This window comes from Gorilla gorilla, chromosome 1 (genome assembly GCF_029281585.2).
Source record: "Gorilla gorilla gorilla isolate KB3781 chromosome 1, NHGRI_mGorGor1-v2.1_pri, whole genome shotgun sequence".
NCBI lineage: Eukaryota > Metazoa > Chordata > Mammalia > Primates > Hominidae > Gorilla > Gorilla gorilla.
This window is the reverse complement of record NC_073224.2, coordinates 182,994,715-183,007,315: the sequence shown is the minus strand read 5'-3', so window position 1 is coordinate 183,007,315 and position 12,601 is coordinate 182,994,715. Positions and strand designations below refer to the sequence as shown.

The following is a 12,601-nucleotide window of genomic DNA, read 5'->3' as shown; positions in this document are numbered from 1 at the left end:
ATGGTTCCCTTAAGTCCTCCATTCCGGAGACATTTTCTTGGGTCCTGAATGCTTCTCTGTGTACACACAATACACACAAGGAAGGTCTTGGCAGCTTAGTTATTCTCTGGGCTAAATGGAGATTCTTGATCATCCTAATAACTGTTACTTATTGAGTGGCCAATAGATAGTGAATGAATGCTCATCATCCTGTGGTTCCTAATGGCAGCTCAACAGAACTGAGACCAGAGGCTGTGTCCCATGGGTAGGAGGTACTCCTCACATAAAGTGAAAGGTTTGTTCAGATCTCATTATTGGACTAAGTAAAAGGAATGGAATTACAGTCCCTCTTCCCACAGGAGTGTTTACATGGAGGCCGGGGACACATGCACACTTCAACATCTCATGGCAGGGGTTTCTCATGCACACGGAGCATCCCCACATTGCTACATCACTGGCTCTTCTATCACTGGAGCCCAAGTTTGAGCTCCCACTAGGATATTTTCTTCAGCTTGTTTTGCACCTTATTAATGGAGACTAACAATGATGAAATAAATCAGCTAGCATTTAACTGCTGGGAACCTTGTGGGGGGTGAGAGAGAGAGAGAGAGAGAGAGAGTGTGTGTGTGTGTGTGTGTGTGTGTGTGTGTAAGAGGGGGATGGGAAAGAACCTGAGAATCTGAAGATTTGGGGTTGATGAGCAGGTAGAGTAGGTCAATCTCATTTATTAAAATCATTTCACGAATTTGCTCTTTTGTCCTCTGTACGTAACAAACTTTCTTTTTCATAAAGAATCACACGGAGGCTTTGTTCAGAATACAGAACAAATATCCTATTCTTCTCAGCATGACAAAATACATTTAAACATGTCAGTTTCTTACAGGAATTTTTGTTGAAATCAGCCAGTTGGTTCCACAATAATTTGAAGAGAGTTGTTGATAGTATGTTATCAGATGCATGCAAATTGCCTTAAGAGACGTTCCTCATTCAATAGGCATGCAACAAAGAGATGGTCAGCATCATGTGGCTGCACCTTCCCTGTCATATTATTGATCAGGGAATTATTGGTAACTGTCACTTACCTGGAGCCAGGTAAACTGAGACAGCCCAGGCAAGCACAGAGAAGAAATAGCTCCGCTGGCGCCCTCCAAGCCCATGTCCTGGAATTCTTCATTTTCCCAATGTGACAGGAGATGCCACAGAGGCTGCTAGACCCATAACAAGCCTGTGCTGTGAGTGCCACTGTCAGCTTCTGTCCCCAAGAGCAAATAGCTCTGCAAAGTAAACAGAAAGCCACTAGTGACTGGAAACAGACTTTGCACAGACCAAAAACTTACCTGTCACTCTGGAAACCAACCAGAATAATGAAAAATCTGTAGCAGCATGGTGTTTATTCCTCTGTAACTTTGGGGTAAGCTGCTAAGTGGACAGGCTATTAGTGAGGTGGCAAGGACTGTGGGCTCTAGGTCCAGACAGCCTGGGTTCAAGTACATTCTCTGTCACTGACTAGGTTGGTGCAAAAGTAATTGCAGTTTTTGTCATTGCTTTTAATGGCAAAAACCACAATTACTTTTGCACCAACCTAATAGATTTGGACTATGGGCAAGTTGCTTTACTTCTGTGACTTACTCTCCTTACTTGCTAAGTGGTGAGAATTAAACACATTAATATAAGGAAATGCTTAGAACAGGCCTATGTTCGGCGCTCAGATATGTCAGCTATTATTACTTAGTAGAATTCAGGGTTTGGAGTCAGACAGGCCAAGGTTTGAATTCCATGTTTGCCTCTTTCCAGTTATGTGATGTTGAGCAAGTCAGTAAGAGGCTGTAGGGCTCTAGAGCCCATCTACCTGACTTCAAATTTCTTCTGTATGATTCACCAGCTGTGTGGCCAGAGAAAATTACTAACCCTCTCTGGGCCTAAGTTCCTTCATCAATAAAACAGGGATAATAATAGTACCAACCTCACCGGGTTGTTGTGAAGATTAAATAAATCTAATTTATTTAATCTTCACAACATGTTCAAAACATGTTGAACATTGCCTGGCACATTCTATGTGCACTCTCTATAAGTGAGCTGATATTTTTATTGACTGTCTCTGATTCTGTTTCTTCATATGTAAAATTAGGAGGACTATGCCAACTTACCACTCACAGTTGGGAGAGTCAGACCAAATACTAAATGTGTAATTGTTGAACAAATAGGCATTATAGAAATAACTACATGACACTTTGGGAGGCCGTGGCGGGCAGACCACGAGGTCAGGAAATGGAGACCATCCTGGCTAACATGGTGAAACCCCGTCTCTACTAAAAATACAAAAAAAAAATTAGCCAGGCATGGTGTTGGGCGCCTGTAGTCCCAGCTACTCGGGAGGCTGAGGCAGGAGAATGGCGTGAACCTGGGAGGCAGAGCTTGCAGTGAGCCGAGATCGCGCCACTGCACTCCAGCCTGGGTGACAGAGCGAGACTCCGTCTCAAAACAAAACAAAACGAAACAAAACAAAACAAAACAAAACAAAAAAAACCCAGGAAATAACTACATGAAAATAATTATCTAAATATATATGTGCTGCTGTTGTTATTGTTTGCATCCCAAAAGATGCAAATGACTGAGGTTCTCAAACCTACCTTCCTGAAAACCATCCCTGACTCCCCAGAATCAACATATTAAAGTCCAAACTGCACCAACCTGGCATTTACAAAACCAACCTGCAACGCATAAAGGGCTGAGTCCATGTGTTGGATGGCGTCCTGTTGCTTTTGCTATTGCAGATGTGGGTGAGGAACCTCACATGGGAGAGGCAGCTTGCAAGGTATGAGTGTGGGCTAGTAGAAAGAACACTGGATTTGCTTTCCTTAAACAGTTCCAGAGTTTCTCTAAGACTCTTTTTTCTCATCTGTGAAATGGGGATAATAATTCATTACTACCTACTTGATAAGTTTGTTTTGGGTTTGAACGTACAAAACGGTAAGCCTCCCGCTCCTGCCATCCCTGCAGAGTAGCTGGGTTAGAGATGGAGAATCAAATAAGGAAGTATAGTGAGGGGATGGATGGGAAAGCCACAGAAGATGGTAGTCCTCTCACATTAATTGTGTCCAAAACACAGAACACAAGTTCTGCTGCCAGACCACCCAGGGTGCATTCCAGTTGTCATAAGCCTAGGTGCAAGACACCATGTCACCGCTGTCCCAAAGGATGAATTGACCTGAACTTTGACACAATTGATTGTGGTGGTTAATCATTTGTAAACAAGCAGAAAATTGTGTTTCAAGAAAGATCCATGTCCTGTCTCCTATCTGCCTGCCTTTAAGAGAAGCCAAACCCTTAGAAGACAGGGCTCCCCTTCGACCTCCTCAACCTGATGTACTCACGGAGGAGCCTGCAGGTTTAGAGAGGACAGTTACACGAGTGAATCCTGTGCTCTCTCACCTCCAGGATTTTTGCATGCCGTTCCCTCTGTCCAGAGTATGTGCTACTTAGCAAATACGACTCATTATTCGAGTTTTATATTAATGTCATTTGCTCAAGAAAGCCTTCCCAATAGATTCCCCTGGGGTTCTTAACGCTCCAGGCTCCCCCAGGTCTCCCGGAGTTCCAACGTCATCGCGCCCCCTGGTGGTTTCCAAGTGCAGCTCACCTGAGATCCTGCCTGGAGGATTGAAGCCTCAGGCTTTAGTGATAATAATACACATATTTTTCAGGGACAGTTCTTAGCAATTTAACAGTTTTCCCATACATCATCTTGTTTGATTTTGACAATAAGCCAAGAAACTTAATATCATCTTCCAAGCCCCTAAGATGGGGCTTCACAGCTGTTTCCACAGCTGGTTAGTAGGAAATCTTTGGCTTGATACACTTTTTTTCTGACTCCTAAATGCTCCTTTTTCTAACTCCGAAGCTTCCCCTTGCCCTTAGGATGTGCCAGCACTGCTTTAAGTCTTCACAGTTATCACACCACACTGCTCTTCTGGTCTAGCTGCTCTTACTCAGGGCTATAGATCTCATCTCTGACCATGCGTGAGCTTTGAAACTGATCATATGTCTCTAGGTCTTTAAACGGTATGTAGGAATTTGTAACTCTAGGTCTACGGATCCACTAAGAGTTTGTTGTTTTTCCAACTTTTATTGACTGATTTTCCAGGCTCCACCCAGTTCCACAGCCAATGCCACTTTTCATGTTTCTGCTATGGCAGCACTCCACTCCTGGTACCTATTTTTGTATTAGTTAGCTTTTGCTGCATAACAAATAATCCCAAAATTGTAGATTAAAAAATCATCATTTATCAGTTCACAATTCCTTGGGTCATCAAATAGGCCTAGGCTAAGATGGGTGCCGGCCTTGCCTTGGTTCAGCCAACTGGTAGGTCAGCAGGAGCCTGGTGGGTCCAGGATGGCCTTACTCACCTGCCTGATGATTCATTCTGTTTGTCAGTTAGCACTGGCTTTTGGCTGAAGTGATGAAGTAAATGGGCCACATGACTCCAAATAGACTAACTCAGGCTTGATCTCAGGGTGATCTAATGGTTTCAAAAAGCAGCAAGAAAAGACAAGCCCCAGTGCACAAGTGCTTTCCAAACTTCTGCTTGCCTGATGTTTCTTAATGTCTCCTTGGCTGAAGCAATGGCCAAGCCCACATTCAAGAGCTAGAGACAGAGCTTATACCTGTTGATGGGAGGAAGAGCAGAGTCACATTGCAAAGGGGTATGCCTACAATTTTGGAAGGAATTTGTGGACATTCGGCAATTTCTTACAGACATGTGACACTTTCGGGCTGAAGCACTTAAGAGCCAGTGTGCCCTGTCCATTTCTGTCTTCTGTCCTGTGGATTTGGAAGCATGTGTTGACAGAACAATGTCTTATGGTGAAGGAAGCCTAAACCCCTGAGTCACTGGATGGAGGAGAGCCCATGTTGACCCATAAAGGACTTCATGTGAGTTAGAATTCAACTTTTGTTGTGCTATGTTATTGGGATTTGGTGGTTTATGTGTTGCTGCAATAATACCTACCCCATTCTGACCAATATACTTGTAATATATTCTTACATTGCATAAAAAATTTGGTGTGTATATACATTTTTCTGGGGGAAAAATCCATAACTTTCCTGAGATTCTCAAAAGGACTTAAGATTTAAAAGAAGTAAAACAAAACAAAACATTTCCTCAAGAGATACAACTTTTTCAGCCAACATAATTATCTATCTCCTTTTGAAGATCATGTGATATGGTATGAAGTATTTGAGGATTCAGAAAGACTGAGACATCTCATTTCTCCTGTGACTTAGTTTATATCCTGGACCAACCCCTTAAGCCCTCTAAGCTGTAGTTTACTGAGTTTCAAATGCAGGCTTGTTGATAAAACACTTCAACAATCATTTATTGAGCACCTACTAGATGCCAAGTGCAATGCTAGGTGACTGGGTATAAAGATGAGTGTGTAATGGACCTTCCCTATGAAAGCTCACAGCTTAGTGAGACGGGCAGGCACGGTAAAACATCACAGCAGTGCAGTGTGACAATGACAGAGGTTTACACAGCGTAGCTCGGGCATCAGCGAAGTATGTGTGTGGCCATTGGAAAAGTATTCTCAGGAATGAGGTGACACTTAACGGTTAAAGAGGAGTTAGCAAATGAAAGGGAGGGCATGTGGCATTACAGATAAAGGGGTCATCAAAGTTATGATCCAAAGGTGAGGAAGCTCACTGGGTCTGTGGGAACCATAAGCCATTCAGTGTTGCTGTAGCACAGAGTTCAGCATGAGCAATGGAAAGAAATGAAACAGGAGAGGCAGGGAGGAGCCATATCAGGTAGGGCCTGATGAGCATGCTAATGACATGGATTTTATCCAAACTGGGAGAGAAGCTACTGAAGGGTGTTAGGAGGAGAAGAAAAGGGACTGCTTTCTTTGAGAGATTACTCTTGCTACAGTGTAGAGAATGGATTAGAGGGAGGCAAATTGGAGCCGAGAGACCCGTTAGGAGGCTGTCCTAAGAGTCCACTGAGAAAAGATGCAGGCCTGAATTAGGGCGGTGGTAGCAGAAGAGAGAGTAGAGATGGAGAGGAAGGCATAAACGTAATACCTGTCTTATGTCACTGAGGGAAGAAAATAACACACCCTCAGTGAACAGTGAAGGGCTTTGTACACTACACAGCTCTGTGCAAAGGTGGAATTATGATGACCGAGGTTATAATTCTCTACTAAGGAAGGTATATTAAGTCCCCGGGGCTGAGCCTGGCAGCTGTTCAGGGTGACACCACCCTACACAGCACGCATTTCGCCCTTCATCACACACAGCCCCATGGATTACAGCATGGTCTTGTCCACCTTCAGATGAGCTCCTTGTCTTCCAGGCTCACCTTCCCTGGATCCTGGAGGACAGAATCTATCTCCCTCCTGTTGTTCTAGAGCCTTAATCAGTGTCTGGGAAATGCCGACATCTACTGTTTCCACTGTAGATTTTTCCTTGCGGCCTAGGGAACCTGATTTTCAAAAGTCCTTAGCTGACTGCTGTGATAACTACATCACCGAAGGTGGTTATGCATATTGGAATGCCTTATCTGTTGCATGAGTATTATCACCACTGTGGTTCAAAATTTTCCCAGAAGGAAGTGTGGGTGGGCTGAGTGGGCAACAAGGTTGTTGGAGGGCTATCTGGGGAAAATAAAACCCGAATGAGAAAAAGAAGTGGCTCTATGCCCAACTGGAAAAATAAGAAGGAAAAAAATTAAAAGAAAGATAATGATAGCCAGCAAAATTATCCTCCTGTGGCAAAGAGAATAGCCATGTACGGAGCCCATATCTCTTTGCTCTTAAACTACACTACATGTCCCAGCTTCCCTTGCAATTATACTTAACCCTGTGACTGCAGTCTGGTGAATGAAATATAGGGAGAAGTGGCGTGTACTGTTTTATGTCTGACCCATGATAAACCTCCAGTGTGAAATCCTACACTCTCTTTTTTCCTCATATGCCAGCTACATGTGGATACCCATGGTAATCTTGAAAGCTAGTGCTAAAGAGGGCAGAATCTCTGGCAGCCTTAGTTCCTGCATGACTGCCTGGAGCAGAATCTTCTGCACTCTCTTCTGATTAGACTATGCAAGAGTAAAAAAGAAATTTCTATTGTAGTAGGCCACTGAGATGTCAGTGCTTTTTTGTTATAGTGGCTAGCATTACCTAAACAAATACACTCTCCTTCCCCAAATCCTCATTCTCCACCTCACAAAACTGGCAAGCATTCACTAGAAAGGAGTCACAGGTTGAAAACCGCCTTCTAAGTGGTCAATGTCTATGACATGGATGTGGTGGTGGCAGGAAGGCAGTGTCTATTTAGCAGAGGAGGCTATCTATTCTAGGGTTTTGTTTGTTCTCTGTGTTGACAGATATGGAAATTCTGTGTCCTTTATTATGTATATTTCTGTATACAAAGAATGGATATCTATTTATCTGTGGACATGCACAGGTGCCCTGTTTCTTCTATTGTGCATGGTCTTATAAATTATAGGTAATTATTTCTCTCTTGCTGTAAAAGAGGCTTAGATGTAGAATACCGTGTAAGCCATATAGTTCAGGAACAGATAGTGGTATGGTTTGCCTGTGTCCCCACCCAAATATCATCTTGAATTCCCATGTGTTATGGGAGAGACCCGGTGGGAAGTAATTGGCTCATGGAGGCAGGTCTTTCCCATGCTGTACTCACGATAGTAAATAAGTCTCACAAGATCTGATGGTTTTAGCTCTCTTCTCTTGTCTGCCAGCACGTGAGATATGCCTTTCACCTTTCGCCATGAGTGTGAGGCCTCCCCAGCCACACGGAACTGTAAGTTCATTAAACTTCTTTATTTTGTAAATTGCCCAATCTTGGGTATGTCTTTATCAGCAGCATGAAAATGGACTAATACAGATAGGATGTGTACTAATAACAGTTGTTCAGCACTGATGGTGACAATGAGCACTGTATAGCCAGGTGGATGCAAAAGGCCAACAGCGTGCTCCAAGGCGAGGGGTTCACCAGAGTGCTGAGAGGAGAGCTGACCTCGCGGATGTTGTTTCCATCATTTGGGATGTGCTCGCCAAATGCCAGAGGGCAGACTGAAGAGATAGCTCTTTAGGTACAATTTGATTTGGTACTAGTTATTTAGGGCCAGGTGTGGGCACAATATGTTTAATACTGGAGGTACAGTACATCATATGTTCTGTTAAGTCGTTTTTGTGGTTCCTAAAAATCTTTGAATATTTTACTGACCTCATGAGCCATGAGGCATTGACATCATTGGGATAGGCAATGAAACATCTCCAGTTCAACTCAGAGCAACTCATTTTCACAAATGTTTTTAATATAAGTACAGACAATTGAAAGATTACTCACATTCTACTCCAGATAGTTCCAGAAATGCTAGAAATGTGTGGGGAGGAAAAATGGGATTCTACTTGGCAATGTGCCTTGGAACTAATTCCCTGGGGGACTTGAAACAACTGGATGGATTATGTAGTTGCGTTGATTTTGTGGATTAAGTGTGGCAAATGGTGAAGTTTAGGCCACCCTATGCATCTGTTCATTTGCTCACTACACGATCAAGTTCAAACTTTTAGCCTAGCAAATTAACAATTTCTCAATCTCTATGCTCCAGCTACTCCAAACTTCTCTTTTTTTTTTTGAGATGGAGCCTTACTCTGCCACCCAAGCTGGAGTGCAGTGGTGCAATCTCGGCTCACTGCAAGCTTCACCTCCCAGGTGCCAGCAATTCTCCTGCCTCAGCCTCCCAAGTAGCTGGGATTACAGGTGCCTGCCACCTCGCCCAGCTAATTTATATATATATTTTAGTAGAGACAGGGTCTCACCATGTTAGTCAGCCTGGTCTTGAACTCCTGACCTAAGGTGATCCATCCTTCTCGGCCTTCCAAAGTGCTAAGATTACAGATGTGAGCCACTGCGCCCGACCCAAACTTCATACCAATTCAAACACTGCATAAGTTCATTTATTCATTCAAAAAATATATGTTCAGTGTCCACTATGTGCTGGACTCTGTGCTAAGTGGAGGATTCAGCAGTAAATATCACTCTTGGCTCCCTACCTTCATGGAGTTTCCAGTTTCATAGAGGAAATAAACCCAAGTAATTGAACACATCTATAATTATGACTTGGGTAACTTTAAGTAGAAAACCATGTACTTTCTTGACGACACTAGTCGGGTGGCTGTGGAAGGGGAGCCTGGGAAACTTCCCCTGTGCTTGTGAAGCCCCAAACCGAAGAGCGAAGTGATTGACTAGTCAGGCTTTTGAACTATGATGCAATTACTGATGTTACATAGTGTCAGGGTTTCTGTTATCTGATACAGCCATAAGAAACTACCAGAATGCTTAGTGTCTGAAAACATTAATTATGTTACCATTACTCACAATTCTGTAGCTCAAGAATTCAGGCTGGCCCAGAAGGAAGGGTCATCTCTGTTCCATGTGATGTCTGTTGGGGCTGGAACAGTCCCAGTTGTTTCTCCACTCACAGGTCTGTTGAGTTGGCTCAGAAGCTTGATGGCTGAAGGTTAGATTGGACAGCCTGGCTGGGGCTGTGGTTCTCCTCAGGCCTCCTCCTCTTCAGGTGGCCATCCAGCGGGCCTCTCCACAGGGTCTCTCCAATAGTGGAACTAAAGTTCTCACATGACATCTCAGGGCTCCCAAGAGTAGAAATGCAGAAGTTGCCACATCTTCTTAAGGCTGTAGCCTGGAACTAGCATAGACTTGCTTCCATCAAATTCTGCTGGTTAAAATGAGTCACAGGGCCAGACCAGACTCAATTTGGGAGACAGCAACACAATACAGGTGGGGTGGTGCATTGGGAACAATCTCTGAAAACCAGTTACCACATTCAGGAAGTGGCATTGCTTAATGAAGGACTTTTTTAAAAATACAAGTTTTAATCAAAAGAGCCCCTTTCTCCCAAAGAATATGCTAGTACCTTCCTTTAGCCAATGCTGATAGAGAATATGGCTTATAGAGGTAGGTGGAACTTTTTGATTAGAGATAGGTATGCCACTGTACCGCCAAACCACAGGGAAACCTCCTGTCCAGACTCACAAGTGCAGTAATTCTTTGATCAGGACTTAAGACTTACAGTGGAGGGCTGGGCACAGTGGGGCACACCTATAATCCCAGCATTTTGGGAGGCTAAAGCAGAAGAATTGCTTGAGGCCAGGAGTTTGAGAGCAGCCTGGACAAAATTGCAAGACCCCATCTGGTGTGGTGGCACAAACTTGTAGTCCTAGCTACTTGGGAGGCTGAGGTAAAAGGATTGCTCCAGCCCTGGAGTTTGAGGCTGCAGTGAGCTAGGATTACGCCACTGCTCTCTATCTACCCTGGGAGACAGAGTGAGACCCTTTCTCTAAAACACAGTAAAAACATAAAAAAGACTTAGAATGAACTTTGAGAATTGGCAGGTACAGTGAACAAGATCTTTCTTCAAAGGGTTTTAAGACCCTTGATGAATGGAAATGATGTAATCCAAAGATGGGGCATGAAAGAGAAGAGCAGGGGCCCTCTAAAGATGATCACCAGATCTCACAAGCAAACCACAGCAAGGAGAACCCAGTCCTGCCTGACCAGAGGCCATTCCCTTTGCCAAGGAAGACATCAAATCTGACACCGGAACTCCAATCTAGCATTTCTACAGTTTGTTGTATATTTCTGCTTAACTGTGTGGTAAATCAAGCATATGAAATTAGGCTAGGATTGTACACATGTTAAGAGGGCGGCTCTGCAGGCAGAACGTCTGTTGGTAGAGCCTGTCTCTACAACTTACTGAATGTGTGGCATGGGCTATGTTACTTAGCATTTCCGTTCAGGGCTGTGAAAGTGCTTAGCACAGTGCCACACGTGACAGGAAATGGTAACGATTAATATCATCATTGGTTATGTTCTGGCTGTTAATTTCATAATTTCCGACTTAAACAGCCTTCCAGCTAGACAATTGACTTGATGGGCTCCTGTATGTATCCACTGATGTGAAAAGTTTAGCAACCAGAGCCCTTTTTTCGGAAGGGAAGATTTATTTCTGTCTAGATGCAGTCAGCATCCAACTTTGCAGAATTTGCTAGAGAGGAAAAGCCTGGCTTCATAAACCTGGCTACCTACACATGGTTCACAAACAGCAGGTCAAAGTCAAGGATGAATCCAGGACACCTAAATCATACTGACTGGTATGGTTTGACTGTGGGCCCACCCAAGTCCCATCTTGAATTGTAGCTCCCATAATTCCACATGTCATGGGAGGGATCGGGTGGGAGGTAATTGAATCATGGATGTTGGTCTTTCCCATGCTTTTCTTGTGATAGTGAATAAGTCTCATGAGATCTGATGGTTTTATAAAGGGGAGATCCCCCGCATAAGCTCTTTTGCCTGCTGCCATGGAAGACGTGCCTTTGCTTCTCCTTTGCCTTCTGCCATGATTGTGAGGCCTCCCCAGCCATGCTGAACTGTGAGTCCATTAAACCTCTTCCCTTTATAAATTACCTAGTCTTGGGTGTGTCTTTATCAGCAGCACGAGAACAGACTAATACACTGACTGACCGACCCAATTACCTTTTTTGTTGTTGTTTAATATAGAAACAACACATTTTAGGAGTCTTATAAGTATACATGTGGTGTTGATTTTGATTCAAAATATTATTATACTTTACAAGTTTCTGTTTCTCCTGAATGCACTAGTCTATTAACTCTGATACAGGTTTGGATAGCTGCACTTGTCAAAGTGTGCAATTGTTATTCCTCTGGGCTCTCCGATACCAGAATCTCTATATGTGAGCCAGGTATAGAGGAATTCCATGTCTTCTTAAGGGATGACATGAGAGAGAGGCTACATGCACAGGCTCTGCAGCCCTGACGCATGGTGCAAAAGTGGACTACCACACTTACTAGCTGTACTTCTTAACTTCATTTTTCCTGTCTGGAAAATACGGCTAATTGTGCCCACCTTATGGGGCTCCTGTGAAGATCAAACGAGTAACCATACATAAAATGTTTAGAACAATTCTGGGCACATGATGAGTACATTATACAAGCATTAGCTTTTATAATTATTCAGCTTCTACATCAAATGGAAGTTTTTTACTTTATTTCATTAGTTTTTGGGGAAGAGGTGGTTTTTGGTTACACGGATAATTTCTTTAGTGGTGATATCTGAGATTTTGGTGCACCTGTCACCCAAGCAGTGTACACTATATCCAAGGTGTGGTCTTTTATCCCTCACCACTCTCACTCTTCCCTGCGAGTCCATTATATCATTCTATGCACTTGCATCCTGATAGCTTAGCTCCCACTTATAAGTGAGAACATAAAGATATTTGATTTTCCATTCCTGAGTTACTTCACTTAGAATAATGGCCTCCAACTTCATCCAAGTTGCTGCCAATGCCATTATGTGGAAGTTTATCCCAGCTCTCAGGTCACCCCTGTCTGGACCCTGACTCTGAACCTCAAGGACTTCCTTAAACAAGGGTGGAAAGAGGGCAGAGAGGTGGCTTTTTCCAATGTAGAGATCTGCCTGATGCCTAAAACCTAGCCCCAGATTTAAGATTCTTCTGTGAGGCAGAACGGAGTGGGAGGAAACGTTCTGCGACTCACACTACA

General features: G+C 43.5%; 1 protein-coding gene across 2 annotated transcripts in view; it reads right to left on the bottom strand.

Annotated features, from left to right (window-relative positions):
• The window catches only part of C8B (complement C8 beta chain), a 45,257-nt gene extending 35,627 nt beyond the window's left edge, over positions 1–9,630 (bottom strand). The window contains exons 1-2 of one of the 2 annotated variants that reach the window (XM_019019054.4): positions 9,380–9,630; positions 1,062–1,253 (exon numbers count right to left, since the gene is read on the bottom strand). In XM_019019054.4, coding sequence (XP_018874599.4) covers positions 1,062–1,153 — 92 coding nt within the window. In that variant the 5' untranslated portion in view covers positions 1,154–1,253; positions 9,380–9,630. Of the gene's footprint in view, positions 1–1,061; positions 1,254–9,379 lie in introns of those variants that run through there. The other variant, XM_019019058.4, reaches the window with a different exon arrangement.
• Between the last annotated feature and the right edge of the window lie 2,971 nt (positions 9,631–12,601).